Here is a 20,892-nt window from a genome sequence, read left to right on the forward strand (position 1 = left end):
GGGACAGAGGCCATATGGATTCATACTGGCTGCCCAGAACATCTACTGTACAAACCTTGAGGCTGCTTTAGGGATCTATGGAGAGAACTGTGATCGACGGGCAATGTCTGTCTAGCAGTTTGCCTTGTCTCTGGACTCAGTTTCTTAGAGTCTCAAGGAAGTTCAGTCTGCTAGGGAGAGTGTGATCCCTGCCTGCAGCAGATCACCTGGGCTCCTTTCAGGTAGGCTCCTCGAGGGATCAATTCTCACTCTCCCTTCCTTCGCTGGTGAAGCCTTGTGAGTAGAGAGAATTCGCGGTACAAACAGACCACTATGAGAACTCATGGTGTCCAGGAATGGGTTAAAGCAGGTACAGATTCTAACCTCTACCTCCCAGCTTCTGCCTGAGCAAGCTGCTTCTTCTCTGAGAGCCCACTTCTAACATAGATTTAATAATAACCATGCTTTGAGCTGTCTGCCAAGATCAAATGAATATAACTATATGTAATGCTAATTACCCTTCACATACCTTCCTTCCACTCCTGCTTCCGCACTTCCATGAGAGAGCTGGGCCTCTGGTGAAGGCCCCAACAGAACCAGGCTAGTCCTTGCTATTTTTGTTTTCAAGTACAGAGAACAGAACTCAGGGCTTTGCACGTGCTAGGTAAGTGCTCTACCCCCAGAGCTACACCCCCAGTCTTCCTGCCTGCTAAATTTTAACCTAGATGACTTTGCATATGAAAATTTTTTGTGTGTATAGTTATGGTTGGGGAAGACTTCTCACGAAAGGGCAAAGGAGAGGAAGTTGGGGAGAAAAGAAAACTCTTATGAGATTGACATTAGTAACTCTGAGGAGACTGATGCAGGGGGATTATCTCTATGCTCCTTGTTAAGGAAAGCGCTGGGATTCAAACGTGGTTCTGTATAAATCCTGTGTCTGTAATTTTAGGGAAAGGAAATAGAAAATAAAGGAAAGAGGGAGGGAGGGAAGAAGAGAGGCAGGCAGGCACAAAGGAAGAAAGGATGGAAGGAAGGAAGGAAGGAAGGAAGGAAGGAAGGAAGGAAGGAAAGAAGGAAGGAAGGAAGGGAGGAAGGAAGAGAGGAGAGAAAGAGAGAAGGAAGGAAGGAAGGAGAGAAGGAAGGCAGGCAGAGAGGTTGCTGGCGTGAGGTGACAGCTTCCTATGGCCCTGACTGAGTACCTGTCATAGCCCATCTGTCTGCAGGCTGTCTTGGCCAGTGCTTCTGTGAAGTTGTCGAAACAGGCTGAGGCCCAGGTCCCTGTGGCTGCATCCAGCACCTGCAGGGTGGATCTGTCCTTGGAGAGCCGGACTAGGAGGGAAGGCGCCTGGGTCAGCTGGAGGGTGGGGCCACTTTAGCCAAGCCCCTTGGAACGTGTCATGAGACCAGCCCCCTCCCTCGCAGCTGCTCCCCAACCCAGAACTGAGGACATGTTCAACCTCAAGGGAAGTTCTTCCAGTTGACTAGAGCCTAATTTGGATAGCAGCTACAGGGAAGCTTGACCAGCTGCCTAGGGACAACGACTGACAGCCTCTCTTTCTGCTCAGATAAGTATCAGCTTTGATGACCACTGACAAAATTGCTTTACCGTGGCCTACACAGCTCCCCTGGTTTGGGGAAGCATCTCAGCCAGGGACCTGGTAGCTTCTTTATGAAAGGTCAGAAAAGAGTTGGAGTGAAAACCTCTGTTGGTGTATTGGTATGAGGATGGCAGGCACCCACAGGCATTTGACTTTACTAGTTAAGAGCCAATGCCTGGGACATCACTCAGCCCTGCCCCTCAAAGGGTCTTCTGGGCTAAGTGTTAGTGGGTCAATCCGAGCTGGAGGAGCCCAGCTTTTATGCTTGAGACACTTGCTCTTCAGTCACCTCCCTCTGTCCTATTCTCTAGTAAGCCCATGAACAGAAGGGTGGCTGGCTGGCTAAATGACACGGTGACAACCTTTCTAGTCTCCTGGAGTTATCAAAGAGGAACCTTCAAGGTCGTGCACTCTAGAAAGGCAGCAACAGCCAGCCTAGTATCAGCAATGCTCCCTTGTCCCCTGGGGGCCATCAAACCCTTCCTGAGAGTGTGTCTTGTCCAGTGCTGGGATCTAATGATAGATGTGTTACGGCCCTGCTCTTGGGGACCTTTTCTACCAGGGCTAGACACTGACAAAGAAGAGGGGCAGAGACCATATCTGAGCAGACATCCCCCACTGCCCCTGCCCTTCAGTCCCTGGACTCACCCGCCACTCCGGGCATCTCAGGGAAGTCCTTGACACAGTATTCCTCATCCTCCCCGGAGGCACAGTCAAGGTGGCCGTCACACAACTGGCCCCTCTGAATGAAGGTCAGGGGACTGCCGCAGATGAAGTAGTATTTATCCAGAATCACCTTGACTGAAAGGTACATTAGGGAGGGGCAGAGTGGACTGGGGTCAAGCAGGCGATTGGGGACAGAGAGGGGCTGCTTTTTCTGAAAGTCAGGCTGGCTGGAGGCAGGCAGCCAATTTTAAAAATAAATCGTTTCTGTAGTGTGTGCGGGCGGGCGGGTGGGCGTGTGAGCACGTGCGTCCCTGACTGGAGGTCAGAGGACAACTTTTGGGAGTTATTTTCTGGTGTTTTGTTACAGTAATGGAAAGCTAACGAACACAGCTGCTTTGGGCCATCTCAGGTGGAGAAGAAATGATTTATACATCGCATAACCACCCTGGTGCTCTCAAGGATCGAGGTGGTGTCTGACTTGTGGATACCCACTGTTACTACGAGGAGGACCTGGTCAGCCAGAGAACTGGAGCCCCATCCCAGCCTCTGTTCCTGCTTGCCTTGCCTGGGCTTTGAACCTCAGTGTCCAACTGTAGAATTAAGGGTTCAAGCAGAAGGTCTCTGTGTGCCATCCAATGGGTGGTGTCTGCTGCGAGTGCAAATGTCACCTGAGCGCTAAGTAAGGCTCCCCAAGGGTGGGCCGTGCCCGGTTGTACAGGTACTACATGCCCTGGGTCCCTGCTCTGCCTGCTACACACTCTTAGTTTTTAATCCAGGTTCTGCACATAAGGTTTCTCATTGCTCTTCGTGATGCTTAAAGGCATTTCATACTTGAGGGGCTCAATGGGCTCCTATCTGGGTGCACAGGTTCCCTGGAGGAGCCATGATCCCCATCCCTGACTCTTAAGCTTGTCTTCTATGCTCAGTTCCGTGCTGTGAAAGTGGTGGCCCGTCTCTGCTGTAACTCTGGAAATCATTGTCGCAGTGTGTGCTGCCTGAGATGACATCAGGGTTCATGAAGACTGAGCTGGGGTGTGCAGAGAGTTCTACCTGCCCAGTCATCTTCCCTAGTACCCCTTCTGCCTCCAATCTCTACAGGCAGAAATACTCTCTAGCCTGACAGCTGTAGGGCTGCACAGACATCCAGCCAGCCCCCTCACCCTGCTCCACCACCAGCTGTCAGTTTGCAGGAGATGGGAAGGAGGCAGCTGGGGGTGGGCACCTCTGCCACTGCCTGTGTGGGTTTGGAATGGGTGCCACGTGTGTAGCAACCATCTGGAAGAGAAGCCATCTGGGAGAACGGAGGGGTGCGCTCACCTTCCCCTTGCACTTAGAAGGCTACCTCCTAAGCAGGGGTGGATACATGAGGCATGAGAATTCATTTACCCCCCCCCCAAGCTGTGTGCAGATCACCTGCCTATCACTGTGCATGGGAGGACTGGTGAGGGCTGTAACTGGCTGAGGGGGTGAGGGTGAGAATGGGGGCTCATAGGGGAGTGGGGTGGGGTGAAAGCTATGTGGGGGCTGTAACTCACTGAGGAGGGCCACAATCACGAGGGCTATCAGGATCAGCAGCACTGCAATGATGGGGATCCCCACCTTTTTGAAGGTCTCCTGGGGCCTTCGGGGTTTGCGAAAGGGAGCAACATCTGCAAGGAGAAAGACAGAGGGAGGAGCTTGCAGTGAGCACTCAGAACCCATCCCTGCCAAGGCCCATAGCCCTCTGCCCTGGATGCTCTGGAGACAGTTTGGTGGGGATTATCCCTGCAGGCAAAGCTGAGCTTTAAGAACCTTTCCTCCCTCGCCCAGATTCACCTATCTTTCATAACTACTTCTCAAAGGAGACGGCAGCGCCTGCCACCTCCCCTTGTCTTGCCCTACCTTTGACAAGATGTCATTCTTGCCGGATCTGACCTGTACCTGCCCTGGGAAGGGCCCAAGCTCGTCACATATGCACTTGGGCACTTACCATGATAATATGAAATGTTATCATTTGTCCTGGCCCCATTCTTGAATATGTTTTCATTTTTAATCAATGCATAATTGTATTTGGGGAGTATAGTGTTACATTTTAACACATGTATGTTATAATAGCACATGTATCACATAATGATAAGATCAGGGTAATTACTGTTTATCGTGCAAGACATTTATTTCTGTGCATATGTGGGGAACATTCAGAATTCTCTCACTAGCTCTTCTGGAACATCAAATGTCATCAACTGCAGTTACCCTGCAGTGCTGGAGAACATTAGACTTGACCCCTATCAGTCCTTCCCTCCTCTTTACTACAGTTGTTTCTCTGATAATTTTTTTAAAGGGCAGGAGAGCTAGATCATGTAGCCCAGGCTAGCCTCATGTTCGAGAACTAGACCAAGATGACCTAGTCCAGGCTAGCCCCATATTCTATATGTAGACCAGGATGACCTTGAACTTTCGATCCTTCTGGTGCTGGAATTTGAGGCATATACCACCTCCGATGGTCTCTGTAGGGTTGGGGATGGAACCCAAGGGTTTACACATGTTAGGCAAGCATTCTACCACCTGGGCCTCATCCCTTGCCCACTGCCTTGTTTTTTGCCTCCCCCACACAGTGAAGATGTAGCAGAGTTTTGATAAGCACTTGTGAGTTATTATGTATTATGATGGCCCCCACCTCCAAGTTAGTCCAACACAGAGCAAGTCCCCAGCATGGTCCTTGTCTTTAAGGAGATTAGAGTCTCGGAGAAGAAGAAAACAGGACAAATGGCAGTCCACCAGGTGGAAGAAGGTAGAGTAGAGACATCACCTGGGGAATGCTGGGAAAGGCTTCCTGAGTGGGTGGTACTTTGATACATGAAGAAACAGGGGACAGAGGCTCTGGGACAGTGCAGACCCAGGCACAGAGTGGGTGCTGTGAGCATCTAGTGTCCTAGAGTATGAAGTGGGTCAAAGCCTGTTGGGAGGCAGAACGACAAAGGCCTTTTGTGGAGACTTGAATACCAGACTAGGGCTGGGCATTTGTCCTGACAGAACTGAGGAGCCACTGAACGCTCTGAACAAGAGAGGGTGTGTGAGGAGACTGTTAACTAGAGAGGGTTCACTCCTTGTCAGGGAGCAAGAGGGTTGAAATGAAAGAGATTGGGACCAGGGAGCTCACATCGGCGGCTCCCATTGCCTGAAAATTGTAAAATGAACAAATAAACAATCAAGCAGTCCCGCCTTTGTTTCATACAGTGTCATAGTCGGAATCTGAAATGATAAAACAGGCTCACAGTTTTGAATGTTTGGTCCCCAAATGGTGATACTATTTTGGAAATGTCTAGAAACTTGGGAAGTTAAGGCTGAGCTGGAGCAAGTAGATCCCGAGGGTTTATATTTGGGAGGCTACTTTCTTTGCCTACTTTTAAAATTTCCTTCTGTGAACCCCATTTTCTGCGACATCATGTGAATTGCTCTGTTAACACTCTTCCATGGACTGAAACATCCTGGCATTATTTCAGAATGAGTCCTGTGTCCATGAAGTTGTTTGTGCCAGGTGTATCGGTCACAGTGACACAAAAGAACACATGGGTGGCCAAGGAGATGGGGTATGACAAGGTTGTGAAAAGTCCTCAGTTGGCATCAGAGACAGGCTCTGGACCTTTTCAGGTCCCTTTCCTTCAGGCAATGAACTCCCGAGGCATTTGGGAGCCTTCCTCCCAAGGGGGGCTGGGCAAGAAGCTTTGAGAGAGTCAGAAACCTAGAAAGTAGCAGGCGGCCTCTCTTCTGCCTCCACACCTACATGGCTCACTCCCTCAGCTTCCAGCCTTTCTTTCAAGTCTCTTCTGGGTGAGCCCACTCTAGATTTTCCTGTTTAAGATGAGACCACTGTGCATTTCCCATCCTCCCCTCTTGCCTGTTTTTCTCCCAAAGCACTTATCATCTCTGACCTACTTTGGCTTGTTTTCTGTCTCCTCTCACCCCTCCCTGAAATGGAAATGAAGCCACCATGGAAGACGGTGTCTTTTGTGCATTTCTGAGTCTCCAGTGCCTAGAGCAAGGCCCACAGCAGATACCCAACTAGTGTTCACCAGATGGGAAACGATCCATTCTTGGCTCTGTTCTCTTAGGCGCATCCTGTCTGCCCTTCTCCAAGCTCACTTTATTTGGTCTCAGACAGTGCCAGTCATGTGTCTGGCTCTACCCACAGTCCTCTGCTCAGCTGAAACTCAGCCTGATGTCTGCCAGAGGCCAGTGCCCCATACATTATGGTATCAATGGCCTGATAAGAAAGCTCAAACTCTGTGCCTCCCTGATGGAGAGTTTTAACTGTACAGAGGCCCAGTACTGAGGATGTGAAAAAAGACATGGTATGGCCTGTAAGTTGTTAGGACCTGCCACAAAGTAGATTATCAATAATACTAGCTAGTCCTGTTTTTTAAAAGTCCTTACATCAAGTCTTCAGAATTATCCGGTTCCCATGGCCACGGACACATCAATATTTTGTTCAGTCATCCATGCATGACATGTTTACTGGTCACCTGCTTCTGGGGACATGAGGTTGATTTGTTTTCGCGGTTAGCGAACAATCTATTGGATTGTGTCCAAGCCCAAAAGTGTGTCCTGGCTCTCCCTTCTCTGGAAGGGATATTCCTCAGGAAGGAACTTAACTAAAGTTTAGAAATATCCTCCATGCCTGTGGTTGTTTCTTCTGTCTGTTTTTCCTGCCATTGCTTTTAGATAGAGCTTCCAGGAAGGTGGTATTTCCCCTGTCCCTTCCCTCTTGAGTGACAGCAGGGACTCCGGTCACATTTACTTCTGGACTTTAGTACTCTGAACTTTTTATGCTGTGTAATTGACTTCATTTACTAACCCAAATGGATCTCATGGCTAATTCAGCATACACACACACACACACACACACACACACACACACACACACACACACGCAGAGTCACATCCACAGGCTGGTTTTCTGGTGCCGAATGACCTGAGTGTTATTCCTGACTTCTGGGACTCAGGAGCTCAGATCCCACCCCCATCGCCACCCCCATCCACAGCTGGCTGACTCATCTAGCCTGGTTTATATAGTGTTCCCCATCACCTGAGCAGCTGCCCGGTCTCTCCTTTCAGCTTCCTTTCCACCAGGTGTTCTGGTTTGGCAGTTGTTGGGTTTGTTCATTGGGTGAGGCACAGGAAGAGCCATGGGAAGCCTGGTGCTCTTTGGGGACTCTGTGGTCTACTGTTACATTATCTCCAGAGCACAAAGGAGGTACTGTTTCTACTTGCCGAGTTATTGTTTCTGGTTATTATTAACTTGTGATTCAAATAAAATGTTAACATGAGTGGGATTGCTCATTGTCTTATGGATATGTTCCCTGTTCATTCGTCTTGCCCATATGAAGGCTATCAGAAGTAGGCATTCAAGAAAATATAATAGGAGGGGTAAAACCCTTAAAGCTGGGAGCTTTTTACTGATTCACTTATCTGTCTCCTTTAGTCAGCGATCCACAGCTATTTTCTTTCCTAACAGTAAAACACCAGTGCCCCGAATTCTTGGTGGCAGGAACTCCATGTGACCAGGGCCTACGCTGCTCTATTGCTCAACCCAACTCCATGCAGATCAGGGCCTGGCAGAGTAGCCTGGGGAGTCACTGTACTGTTCTTGGCCATCAGGCCTGCTGGTCATATTCCCCAGAGACCAAGCTTTTTTTTTTTTTTTTTTTAAACAAATCCTGGAACGTATGAGTACTTAGTACTTTTTGTTGAAGGATGGATGGATGGTGGACTGAGGTCACACATAGCATTGGCACAATGGTGGTTCACTCAGTAGCTGAGATTCAAAGACTTGGGGGTGTGAACTTACCACGGTTGTTGAGGGGTTGGCCACTGTCTGACTCCTGCAATGGAAGGGAAAAGATTAAGTTGAGTGAGGGAACCTTTGAGATCTGGACCAACAGGGCTCACTTCCCGGGTATATTCTTCCTGCTACGTCTAAGCTACCAGTTGAAATGAAAAATTCACCCATACCCCTATTTGACCTGCCTCAACTAGTTTGTCACTTGTAGGGACTCGTTAGGAGCCTCAGAAACGATTGGCTGCCTGACTGTTATCTGTATTGCTTCTTCCTTTGTCAATCATTTGCTTATTTTTTACATATATTGTTTTTTTTTGTAGAAACAAATAAAGGGGATGCTTAAATGTCCAATAATGTCAAAAGATGTTCACTGCCGTTATTCATTACATAAATGCAAACTCAGGCTTCAGTGAACTAACTCTCTCTCTCTCTCTTCCTCCCTACATTAGAAAGGCTAAAGTTAAAAACACTGACAATATTAAGTGTTGGTGAGAACACAGGACACGGAGTAACTGGGATGTCTATGCTTGCTAGTGGGATATAAACTATAGCAGTGCTTTGATTAAATGATTTGATAGTAATCTCAGGGCTGGCTTATAGATTGATGGCTCAGCTGATCTACTGTGGGATGTAATCGCAAGAAATATATATGTATCCTTGAGTTTTCACAGTAGCATTGTTTGTAATAGCTAAACATTGGGAAACCCCTAATGGTTGAGTAGCAAAATAAATTGTGGATTATCTACACAATAGGATTTCAGCAGTAGATAGGAGCAAACTTCTTACAACTACACTTTTCTATCTAAAAATATTTTTATGTGTATAGGAATTTTGCTCACATATATGTCTGTGTATCATCTCTGTGCCTGGTACCTGTGGAGGCCAGACGAGGGCATCAGGTCAGTGGTTAAGAAGGACTCTTATCCACTGAGTTCCTCTCCAACCCCCTGGTCCTCTATGATGTCAGCTTGACTGGACTTAGAAATGCCTGTGAAGGGCTGTGTAGTTGCCTCGCTTGGTTAATTGCTTGAAGTGAATAAGCATGAAGGCTTGAGTTTAGATTAGTAGCACCCACATATAAGGCTGTGTGTAGTGGTACACCCCTAGAATCCTGGCTCTGAGGAGGTGGAGACAGGAGACTCCTCTGAGACTTGCTGCTATCTAGTCTAGAAAATCAGTGAGCCTCAGATTCAGTGAAAGACCCTGTCTCAAGAATAAGGTAGAGAGTATTCAAGGAAGACACCTACCGTCGACCTCTGCCTTCCACATACACATGATACAGACATGTACACACATATGCACATACGCACAAACATGTGCACACACATACACAGAAATGCCTAGGACATGGTGAATCACATTCTGGGTATGTCTGTGTCCATCTTCAGAATTGACAAAATCATTGGTTTAATGGATTAATTGACTGATAGATTCATAAACACAATGGCATTATTGGGAAATGGTAAAAGTTTGGAAGTGTGGCCTCATGAAAGGAGTTAGATCCTAGAGGCAAGTTCCTAAAAAGTGTATCTTGTCCTGAACTTTCTGCCTCCTTGGTCATCACCAAACTGGCCAGAGGGGGTAACTTTCAGGACGAGGATGAGAACAGCTCAGAGCACCTGGCCCTACGGACACCTAGTCAGGAGATAACGAGACGAACAGCAATTTACACACAACAGGCAAAGTCTTTCCATTTAACTTAGCTCCAGATTAAAAAGGACTGAAACCAAGTGTGTGGTAACCACAGTGGTTAGCATTCAATAATGGCTAAAATAAACAGATGAATGAGAAATATCCATACTGTGCCAGGCCCTGATCCACTAAGAAGCAGATGTCAGAGATTAATAAGCATTCATCCCAGCAGATAAAGAGAGGTCCTCCCCCAAAAGACAACTGAGGGCCCTTGGAGGGCTTGGGGGTATATGTGTGACTACAAATAGATAAGCCAGAAAAAAAAACCCAGAGGGCTTGAGGGGAGCTTTCAGGAGAAAGTGGGGTTAAGAAGACAGTGTCTGGATGAAGATGGGGCCAAGGGAAAGGGTGAGAACAGTTAGAGAGGTCACATCTGAGTTGTAACTTGAATGACAGAAAGGTACTGGCACTCAGGTGCAAGTGTGGGTAATAGAGGAAGCTGCAGAGAAGTAGGCATGGCTGGAGGGGAGGCAGAGGCATCAGAGAAGGAGATGAACCTGTGTTCGTTTGGAGCATTAACACAGTGAGTGGGCTTTGTCTGTGGACCCGTGCCCTTGGATGTTAAGCAGGTTAGGGTATCCACATAAGGCTAGAGGGGGTTGTGGATGCTGAGAGCATCTGTTGAGTGGATCCTTCCCATAGGTGCATTCTTTTTTATTGACTGTACCTGTGTGTACATGCTTCCATTAGTTGGAGCAGGTGGGATGAATTTCTTTTGTTTTGTTTTGTGTTTTACTAATTCACTAGGCATTGACTACCTCTGATGAATGAAAGTTATTCTAGAAGCCAAGACACAGAAGGAACAACAACAACAACAACAGTACAGTCTATACCTTTTTGCACTTTGGCTGCTCATTTTGAGCTGAAGTGGCCTGATACTCCCGTCAGGCAATGTCTCCCACTGCTGGCTGCTCAGTCAAGCCTGTACTGTACAGAATATCGTCCTTGTTCGCAAACAAAAGGCAGGAAACAGTGAGTCAAGTTAAAACACTGCTCCACAGTCACGGAACCATGACTGCGCCATTAATCCCCGCATCTAAACTCTTTCTATGGGTGAGATAGAGTGAATATTGAATAAATGGTGTTGAATCAGTACATTAACGAGCCTGTCTCAGTTTTAAGACTTGGTCTTGGGCCAGCTTTTAAGAATCTGCCTGTTAATACAGTCACACAATAAAATATTACACGGAAGTAAAAATAAACAAACTATGTTATCTCAAATGAAATGGAACATTAGCAGTTGAGTAACAAGGGTAAAATGCCAGCAGGTTACCCATAGCTCAGAATCCTTTTTGTGAAGAAGCAAGAAAATGATAGACATGGGACTGGGAATGGGTGGGGCTTACATCAGCAAAGTGGATAGTAAACAGGTGCAGCCAATTTTTGTTAAATTAATAAGCAAAAGAGACTTGCCCTCCTACCTCAGCATGGGTGTGCATGTGAGAGGCGACAAGGAATTTCATGAGTATAGAGGGTGCTCTAAGCCCCAGTTTCTGTGTAGATTTATGGGAGCTTAGTTAATGAGTTCCTAATAAATCCTGTGTGGATCAATAGTGAAATATTATTATGAATCAAGGTATGGTTTAGGCAACATTGTGCACTCACAGAGAGACCAAAAGGCTGTCATCTGTCTGTGCCAAGTAGTTTGGGGAGCTTAGCCCTTCTCGTGGTTCTCCGCTGTAGCCTTGAAACCTCTTATTCTCTGCCCTTTCTGGAAGCTTCTAGACAAACATCTGACAGAGAGATGCTGTAAATGTGAGACTATCAAACTTCCAGGAAGCAGAGGTGTTGCAGATCATGAGTACCAGGGCCAGTGAAGCAGGTTTGCTTTGGGGCTGTGAGTGGTAACTGGGGACCACCAATGTAAGAGATGTTCTGAGAAGAGTAGAAAGAGGAACAGAAGGGCAGTTCCACCCCCCTCTCAGCCCAGAGTAAGTCCTGAACTGAGGAAGAAAAAGATGAGGTGGAGTCATGTGGGTACCATGAGGGACTCAGATCCCATCAGATCCCACCAGTGGCAGATCCAGTCGTGGTCAAGGATGCAGAGCTGAAAGGCTCTCTAGAGACTACCCTGGGCCACTCTCCCTGAAGCCAGACAGAGGAAAGATACTATCCTAGAGTCAGTAGAAGAGGGAACTTTGCAAAGCAATCAAAGACCAATTGTGATTCTCTCTTCACTGCTAGGTATAGCTTTGATTATCCTCAGCTTGAGTTTAATCTCTTGAGCTGGTCATAGTTACTATGGTCCAGTCCTTGTATAGCTCAAGTGAAGGCTCCAGTCTTCACACTTCTGTCAGAGCTGCTGGCTGGGCCAGGCAGGCCACGAGCTGCTCTGTTGACTCACACTGTACAGAGCCCCGACCTGTGGGTCTGATTCAGCCCATGTCCAGCTTAGGGCTCATCTGGAACACAGCTTTTGCTGGCTGGAGTAGAATGGAAGGCTGAGAATTCCTGACTCTTAGTGCCCAGTGGTGGTGGTGGTGGGCGCAGGATGTTGGTAGAACGGTAGAACAAGTGGATGCTTGTTGACAAGCACTTGTTAGTATCTGGTTAGCTCAGAGCATCTTCCTGCTCTGTTTTCCAGTCAGTCACTATCAAGAGAACAGATTAATCCAGTATCCACCTATGAAGGCTGAATATTGTTTTATCAAGTGCAACATCTTCCTTTCAAAGGTGCTACTATATTTAATCTCTAGGAAATCCCAAGGCATTCATGCTTTATAGAATTGAAAGCCGAAGTCTATCCACAAAGTGGCTTCTGTGGTTTCAGAGCAAGTAAAGGGCAGACCCAGTTCTCCGGTTTGGGCTTCTGGATCTGAGGTCTGTTTGCATTTCTCAGCAGTTTCAAGGACCTGCGTGTTTAAGCATCCTTAGGAGATAGTACATCCTTTGGAGTCTCTACCCTCCTGCAATGTGGTCTTGTTGTTTATGCTTTGCCTGCAATCAACACACAGGAGGCTCCCTCAGGAGTTCCACAGCCCTTCCCACAGAGAACTGGACGAGCTTCCTGGCTTTGCCAACGCATCCACAAATGGTGATGGCAGCTGCTATTAGGCAGCAGACTTTGGTGTCTGGGAGTGCCCCTCTTAATGTTACCATCGAGTCTTCCATCTTCTACCATGTTTGCCCTTCTCAGCTGTGGCTCCTCTCACCCTCCCTCAATGTTTTAAATCCTGGAGAAGTTCCTGGGCTTAGCCGAGTCCCAAATATTAAATGGTTCCTTTTAGCTTCTACTTCAGAGACAGATGACCCTAGACAGCTGACCAGGCAGCTTTTGTTTTTAAATTCTACAGAAAAGCCACAGAGAGACAGCTAAGGGGGTGTGACTTGTGACTTGCTGTCCAGCTGGATCACTCCTCTCAACTTCTATGACTACTGGGTCCCCCACCAAGCCACTGGGAACTGTTTTTCAGAGATGGTGAAGAACTTGATCAGTCCACAGTGGAAAGACCAGTGCTCCACTAGTGAATAATGAAGAGGCCCAAGGCAGAGCCCACCAGCTCCTTCGCCCCGCTGAGCTGCCTGCTTCTCAAAAGCACAGACATTGCTTTGCTCTGGGAAGAGGTTAGGGGGAGAGCCGGAAGAACAGAGTGGGGACGAGGAAGACAAACTAGAGCACCGAGAGGCTGTTTCTCTGGCTTTGTTCCTCTCTGTGGCAGCTTTGGGATCCCATGGGAAGAGCCCTGGCTTCCCTTGATCTCAGAGGGAAACCTTGGAGCTAAAGATGTGGCTGTTGCCAGGTGATGGGTACACAGACCCTCTGAGGCTCTTAGCTTATTGAGTTAGGTTGCTGAGGCCAGTGACAGGGTGACATGGGCACCCCTGGGAAGGGTGGGGACTGCTCTCTGAGTGAGCCAAGAGACCTGGGGCTACTCACAGTTGGTGGGAAGAGCTAGGCTTGGCCACAGCTAGCTCTGGTGTTCAGGGGGTTGCTCTAGGTAGCCTTAAGCCACTCTGACCCCCTGAACCTACACCTAACCATCAGTCCTACTACCGCCGGCAGACATCTGGCCACCTGTGACTATGCAGGCAGTTTGATGCCTTTATCAGGCTGGGAACAAGACCTTGTCTCTTGGGTGCCTCCACAATGGCAGGTAAGGTGACAGGAAGGGGTTATGGAGGGGTGCTTCATATTGGCCGGGGTGGGGGAGCTGCAGTGGTGCAGCATTTTAAGGTGCAATCAAAGGTGTCAGTGGCAACAGCCATGTTGGCTTCCAAGTAGCCCCGCCCTGTGACTCTGTTTTCAGGATGTCTGTCCAGCAAAACAGGCTAGGTACCAGCTTCACACATAGGAGAAGCAGTCTTTACCGGGTGTAGGCTTTCTTTTAACCTAACCTCAGCCCAGCTGCTACATTAGAAACCACCGAGCCTTGTAATAAACCACATAGATGCTGACCTGTTGGCAATTAGAGTAGAGAATCCTACCCATTCCAAGGTATAATAGCTCCAGGGCAAGGCCTGGGGGCGGGAGAGAGGAGTCAGATAACCCACTGTTAATCCAGCTACTGAGCCTGCTGTTCAGTTCTGTTATTTAAGAATCAACCTTTGTGTTTCTGCCAGGCCCTTAACTTCGGTTAGAGCCTGGAGAGGGAAGACCAGGGTAGAGAGGCAAGAATCCCTGTTTCATAGATGGAGGTGTGGTACAGGGTTTACAAGATCTCTGCGCTCTAGCTACACTGTGGGCCAATGTCTTCGGAGGAGCTGACTGTAGACACCTGGCTTCCTCCTGAGGCCTTTTGTTCCAGGTGGCTGTTGTGAGCTCACTCTTGCACAGCCAACAAACCCAGGGAAGACAGTCCCTGCCCCTCTATTTCTGAATTCTTGGTTGTTCTGTTTTGCTCAGCTCCCCCCCCCCCCAACAACCTCTGCCCACTTTCTCTTTCCGGAACAGTCAGATGAAAAGGTAGCTTCCCGCAGAGACCCAATGGCAGTGTGTGTGTGCATGCATGCATGCATTTTGTGTGTGTGTGTGTGTGTGTGTGTGTGTGTGTGTGTGTGTGTGTGTTTATGAGGCTGCACAGGTTAGACTTCCAGCCTTCCATGGATTCTTGGGCACCTGCTTGTTGGGAGGGCTCATGGATGCTAGAGTTTAGATAAATTCTCTAAATAATGTTTACCCAAACCAGGTAGCTGCCACCCGCAATGCAGTCTGATGTTTATAAGAGAATTCCACAGAGTTGATGCTGTCTTAAAACAAAACAAAACAAAACAAAACAAAACAAAACAAAACAACAAAACCCAACTTCCTTTTCTTGTCCTGAATTGTCTTTAAACATTAAGGTATAGGAAGTGGTATAAGGGAAGAGAGGATTTTATAGAGGAGGCCTGGCTCCCCAGGTGAGTTGCTAAGCAATCCTGGGCAATTCTCAGTGTCTCCTGATCCTAGCTTCCTTCCCACTTTGCAATGTGGGTTTGAATCAGCACAAACACTCCACCTGCTGCGAGCACCCTTCCAAGCCCTCAAAGACCTCAGCTGGTCCTCTCAGGATCCCATTGCTGTTTATGGCCCCCTTGGTTGATTTTTGTGGTCTAAAGGGTCTCAGCTGCTCTGGTTGGGGTGGGGCCCACTGTATCTATTCTTCCTGAGAAGATGTGCTGGCTGGACTTCAGTCATGTCAAACAGAGTTCAAGTACACCAGCAAGGTTCCCTGCAAGGGCAGAAGGGAGCAGCCTGCTTTGTTCCAGATGTCTCAGGGATAGCCAGCCTCTGGTGGCTCCTTTGGCTGCTGCTGCTGATCTGCCCGCAAAAGACTCAGTGACTCTCTGATGGCTTTCCTGGGAACTCTGAACTTCAGAGCCTATAAATAGCATTCTGGTGGCGCTTCCGGGACTTCTCTGCATTATTACCTTGTGGTTGCATAACCTAGTGTTCTTCTCCCACTTTCCTGCCCACTCATATAACTCTGCAAGTGCTTTGGAAGTTTCCCCTTGCTGGGATGCTACTGTTAGAAGAGGCATCTTGACAGGGGATGGAGCACAGACCATGGCATCCTGCCATTGAGGTCTGAATCCCACCTCTGTACTCAAATTATTTGACCATCAAGAGCCTCAATTTCATGTGTGAATGAAAGAGAAAGAGAGAGACACTGAGAGAAGACAGAGACAGAGAGAGACACACAGAGAGACAGAGATCGGTTTTTAGTAAGTCTTCCTCCTAATGAGCTCCAAATATGCATGGTCTCCAGCACATGGCCTGGAGCAAAGTGCAAGAACTGTAATAAAATTATTTTATTCAGTCAGAAAAGCACTGTCTGGGGGCTGGAGACCCAGTTACACACAAGAGTCAGAATTCTTGTGCCCATGAGCAGACAGCCTGCTACTGTTCTTAATAATTACTAACAATGTTTGAATACCTGGCAAGTACCTGACAGAGTAGATACTTAACTGGTAAGTTTCACAGAGCATCTGGCATGGATGTGAAGGATGCTGGACAGCTATTTTGATGGCTAGGTAGCAGATGCAGGTCAGAGAAGCAAAGCCAGACAGAAGGATAAGCACACATGGCCATCCAAACCATCTGAAGGAAGAGGCCCAAGAGGATTCTCAGACAGTAGGGGGATTTCGGGAGCTCTCTTGTCAGAGGGAGGATTGCTGAAGCTAGAAGCACTTCCTGGAAAGTGGGGTGGGGTGAGTAGGAGCTGGTCCACGCAGGAGTTTCTCAAGCAGACAGAGGCAGGTCCTGATGCAGGGCCTGTAGCATCTTTGGTTACTAGGTAGAGCTCCAGCAGTGCTGGGGTGGTTAGGTGGGGGCAAGAACAGGTGAGGCTACAGTCCTTCCAAGTGCTGCCACTGTGGGATTTCTGTTTTGCTTATGGAATTCTAAATTGGGTTCCAGTGAGGGCTCCAAGGCCAGAACACACAGGGCCTCATAGGTCCTTTCCCAGGAGTCTGTGACTGGGAACTGCTGGCCGCTGGCTGCTGGCTGACTTCTGGCTTGTGGCTTGCACCATCTCTTGTCAGGTGAGACTGGTCTGAGGCCTGACTCACTCATCATTCCCTCATTGTTGGTAGCCTAAGCTGGTCTCATACTCATGGCAGTCCTTCTGCCTCAGCTTCCAGGATGCTCAGATTACAGGTGTGAGCCACTATACCTGGCTTGGCTTTACATCAGTTTTTTCTCTTTAATGGTCACATGGCAATATGGATAATTTTTTCCCTGAGAAGACTGGCTGTGAAACTTTGTCTCAGCCTCCCTGAAGGTTCATGACAATGCCCAGTGGCTTGTGCTGCTCTCCCCTCCTCCAATCTTTGGCATCTTAGGAAGGGCTGAAGTCTCTGCAAAAACCCAAGCCCTTCCTTCCCCCTACCCCCTTGAATTAGTATCTTCACTTCATGCACACTTTGCTGTAAATTCCATTAGCATGGAGGTAGTGGCATGGGGTGTCCCAGTTCCACAGTGGCTCAGGGAACACCAAGTGCTGGTCTCATAGGTCTGTAAACCTGATGAGTTTGGAGTCTTATCTCTGCCTCCTAGAAGCAAGTGACATTTTCAAGACATTGGATGTCTCTGTGCCTTTATCTCCTAACTTCCAAGTCTCAGAGCAATGGTGTTCTACTCAGAGGGAGATGCTTGAGCCACGGAGGCCACACTTTTGGCATCAGGTTAGGATGAGAAGTCTGTTGCCATGACTCTGTAAGACATCAGGGGCTCCAGGTCCCCAGGATAGGCCAGTGGGGATGTCTCTGGTGCCAAGGTGACAATGGGATAAAGGTTCCCCATTTATTCCCTTGGTGAAAGTGCTATGGTTGTCCCCTTCTTGGTGGCATCTGTGGGTGAAGGAGGGCCATGTTCTGCCAGAATAAGGTTAGCATTTTAGCTTGCTCCTTCTGTGCAGTTTTGGAACCCGGGGTGTGTGTCTCTAGATCTTAAATCTTCGCCTAACCTTCCAGGGTCCTTTTAGAACCCAGTCTATGGTAGACACTTAGGTACCCACTCTATGAGCAGTGGAGACATAGTATAGGCAGACAGTAGTGGAAGATGTTGACACCACAGCCAGTGTTCCAAGCATGGGCATCTCTGCCCCACCAGAGGGCAAAGCCCAGGCAGATGTGCAGCGTACTTTAGGACCAAAGACCCCTCCGTACCCCTGGACAGACCACCTCATTCTGTCACCTGCTTCCTCCAGAAAGTGGTCTTTCACCTGCCACCTGTGAATTTCCATTTGCAGAAAGACCCAGAAGTGGGAAGCACTCCTGAGCAGACAGGAGGAAAGGGCGTTGCAGCTTTGAATTCTGTTTCTCTGCTGCGATCTAGTGTTTAATCGGAGTGGCATGCTGGGTGGTGCAGTTAAATACATCACAGGGGGTTTGCCACACTGTCTCTGCTTGCTTGACTCTCCCCAGTCCTGTTGCTGGGCTTCCAACAGGCTCAGACCTGTCCTTCCCTCATCCCTAGCTTCTGTTTTTAGGTTCAAATATACTTTTATTTCTGGTAGGATTAGGTACTTTTTAAGGTTGGATGTGGTGAACCTTGCTTTCTGTATCACCTAGAGTAGAATCCGGCTACAAGGGATTCGATTTTGGATCATTTATCAGTCAGTCATTCACTCCCCATTCACAGGGACACTACTGACCAACAGACAGACAGTCACCGATCCACTGACTGACTGCTTGCTCAGTCACTTACTCACACACCTGGGCACTATTCCATCCCCGGTCCATGATGTCTAAAGTTAAGAAGATGAAAGATGGGCCTTGGCTGTGGGAAGCTCACAGTCTGGTGCTGGTGAGTTTAAGTACATTTCAGGCATAGGAAGTCCACTGTCACTTAGGGTGTCACTGGGATGTTGACATGTTTTATTGAGGCTGATGTTTGCATCTGGGCAAGATGGAAGGCTGAACAGAAGAGGTTATTGGGAAATCTGAGGCCTACGGGGATTCATAGGTCCAAAGATGTGTACCTCCAGCTGTGCTTGGGCTTTGGGAAGTTGGTCCAGAGTTCTGGAGCCCTCTGTGGGGTCTGAATTTTCCCATCTCTCCTTATACTATCTCCCCTCCCCCATCCTGCAGCTCCTGACACCAGAAGGCTGGTACTCTTGGCCCTCACAGCATCCCCACAATGAATTACGCTCCACAGTGATGACTTTGTGAGTGTCCTCACTTCCCAGTGCTTTCCTAGGGTCTGGTGATAATGAGGCTGGCTGCACTACTGTACAAGGAGTGGTCAGAGCTGGTCTTTGACTGGTGGGAAACATGGTCCTTTGGAGGGCAACCTCTCAGTCAATGGGACCCTTCTCCAGCCTTGCCTCTCTGAGCTCAGGGGGAGACCCTGAGGTGGAGTTCTCTGATGAAGGGATCATAGTGCATGCATCGTGACCTCTCTGCTCCCTACACAGTTTGCTCCCGCCATAGTGTGCTGTCTCTTGTCCCTGCATCACCATCTGTCTTGCTTGTCTCGTGAAATTCCCTCTATGTTGACACATACCCTTCCTGGCTTCCCTGCCTAGAGAGAGCTGGCTCATTCTTCAAGAAGTCCAACGCAAGCACTTTCTCCTCTGGGATAGCTTCCAGCCACTCTGGAGAGATTTTGGCCTAGGGTTACCTTGTGATCCCTCTCTGGTGAGCTCCTGTAAGGAGGCAAGCATCTAGATATTTCTCAACACCTCCACCCCTTGCCAAACAGTTGGTTGTTGGCCAGGGGGGATTACGTAGCTGGCTCCCTGGAGCTGCAGTGACATTAGGTTCTCTTCCCGTGGGGAAGCAGGTATGAAGAGAGAGCTTCACCCAGCTCTATCTACTGCCCAACTCTAAATATGCCACTCCAAAGCCAAGGATGACATCACCAGAGCTCCTGAAGTCTGTGCTTCAATCTGAGCGGAAAGTCCACCTGCTATTAGACCCCTGTTGCCAGAGGGCTGGCCTATTCGTTGGCCACAGTCCTCCAGTCAAGCCCATAAAATACTTTGGGGCAGTAGAGGCAAGAATAGGAAAGCAATGGGGAATACCTTGAAGGGTTGAGACTGACTTTGGGTGTTAATAATGGCCCTGCCTTGTTTGGATAATAACATCCTCTTCTTTGGAGCCCAGTGTGCTTAGGACTTACAGAGTAGTAATGAATCCTGCCCAGGTTGGCTAGTCAGGGGTCCCCAACTGCCCCTTTGGTCTCAGATGCAGAGGACATGTGGCAGGTCAGACACTAGACTCTCACTCGGCACAGGACTGGTGGCCTGCTGTGGCTCTCCCTGGACATAACTGGCAGAGTAAACACAAGGAAAACCGTTGTTAACTGGCAGCTGGACTTTGACCAGCTCTTGCAGGGAGAGGCAGGAGGATAGAGGGAAAGAACAGGGAAGGCTGAGCCTGGCCTTGTGTTACCCCGTCCTCTCTTGTGGGCCGAGAGCTAGGCTCATCCTGGCCTCATCAATGAGAAAGGACTGGTTGCCACACACAGGTAGCTTAGTGGTTTGCTCAGGGCCAGAGTCTGGCAGTTCTCTTCTGCAGCCTAGCGGCCATTGTTGCCCGCCTTTGCTCTGTGACCCTGTGGCCTGACCCTTCACCCATGCTGACCATCTGCCTCCTCCTTCATCAGCAACACCCAACTTTCATTCCATGGTGGCAGCAGGGCAGGGTGAGACGTGGTCCTGGCTCTCACTTCCTGGAGTGGGTTCCTTATTACCTACAGCCTCTCATTTGCTCGGGCTTCCTGCTTTACAGAGTCTGTTCACACACGTTGCTTTGCTCAGCCTTTCTAAGCATCCTGTGTATGTGCCAGGGGTTTTGGGAACCACACTGTTTCCCTTCTACAAGGGTAGAGGATGCGTTGAGTCTCAGTGAAATTAAAGTCTCAAGACCTCACAGAGAGCTAGCATCCTGGTATTGAGTTCCACATCAGCTTTTGCTCCTGTCAGCTGCCTCAGAAATGGCACCCTGGTCAGCGGCTCATCCAAGAGGGGGCAACCCAGGGTTCCTCAGTGCTACAGAGCAATAGCTCACAGTCTGGAGGTGGGCACTGCTCCCTTCCTTCCCCACTGACCCCAGTGGGGGCACCTCTGCACAGGACCCCCTCTGATGGAGTAGTAGGTAGTTAGTGCTTCAGTCACAGCCCTGGCCTAGTACCGACAAGGCAGTTCCTGGTGTTCTGCCCTTACCAGACACTAGCATTTTGCAAAACTTTTTTACTAGTGGGTCACTGGAAGCGTT

The 20,892-nt window shown here is 48.7% G+C and overlaps 2 protein-coding genes across 5 annotated transcripts in view; one reads left to right on the forward strand and one right to left on the reverse strand.

Annotated features, from left to right (window-relative positions):
* Tmprss4 (transmembrane serine protease 4) overlaps window positions 1–20,892 on the reverse strand; it is a 31,575-nt gene that overhangs the window by 9,704 nt on the left and 979 nt on the right. The window contains exons 2-5 of one of the 2 annotated variants that reach the window (XM_085844600.1): window positions 8,071–8,104; window positions 3,779–3,892; window positions 2,226–2,378; window positions 1,179–1,308 (exon numbers count right to left, since the gene is read on the reverse strand). In XM_085844600.1, the coding sequence (XP_085700726.1) occupies window positions 1,179–1,308; window positions 2,226–2,378; window positions 3,779–3,892; window positions 8,071–8,104 (431 nt within the window). Of the gene's footprint in view, window positions 1–1,178; window positions 1,309–2,225; window positions 2,379–3,778; window positions 3,969–8,070; window positions 8,105–20,892 lie in introns of those variants that run through there. The other variant, XM_029482119.2, reaches the window with a different exon arrangement.
* The window catches only part of Smim35 (small integral membrane protein 35), a 62,540-nt gene continuing 55,189 nt past the window's right edge, over window positions 13,542–20,892 (forward strand). For all 3 annotated transcript variants that reach the window (XR_015048943.1, XR_015048942.1, XM_029482120.2), the window contains exon 1: window positions 13,542–13,847. Coding sequence is in view for 1 of the 3 variants with exons in the window: in XM_029482120.2 (XP_029337980.1) it covers window positions 13,841–13,847 (7 nt within the window). In the remaining 2 variants the exon portion in view is untranslated. The remainder of the gene's footprint in view (window positions 13,848–20,892) is intronic.

This window comes from Mus caroli, unplaced genomic scaffold, assembly GCF_978045245.1.
Source record: "Mus caroli unplaced genomic scaffold, Mus_caroli_1 scaffold_11, whole genome shotgun sequence".
Lineage (NCBI taxonomy): Eukaryota > Metazoa > Chordata > Mammalia > Rodentia > Muridae > Mus > Mus caroli.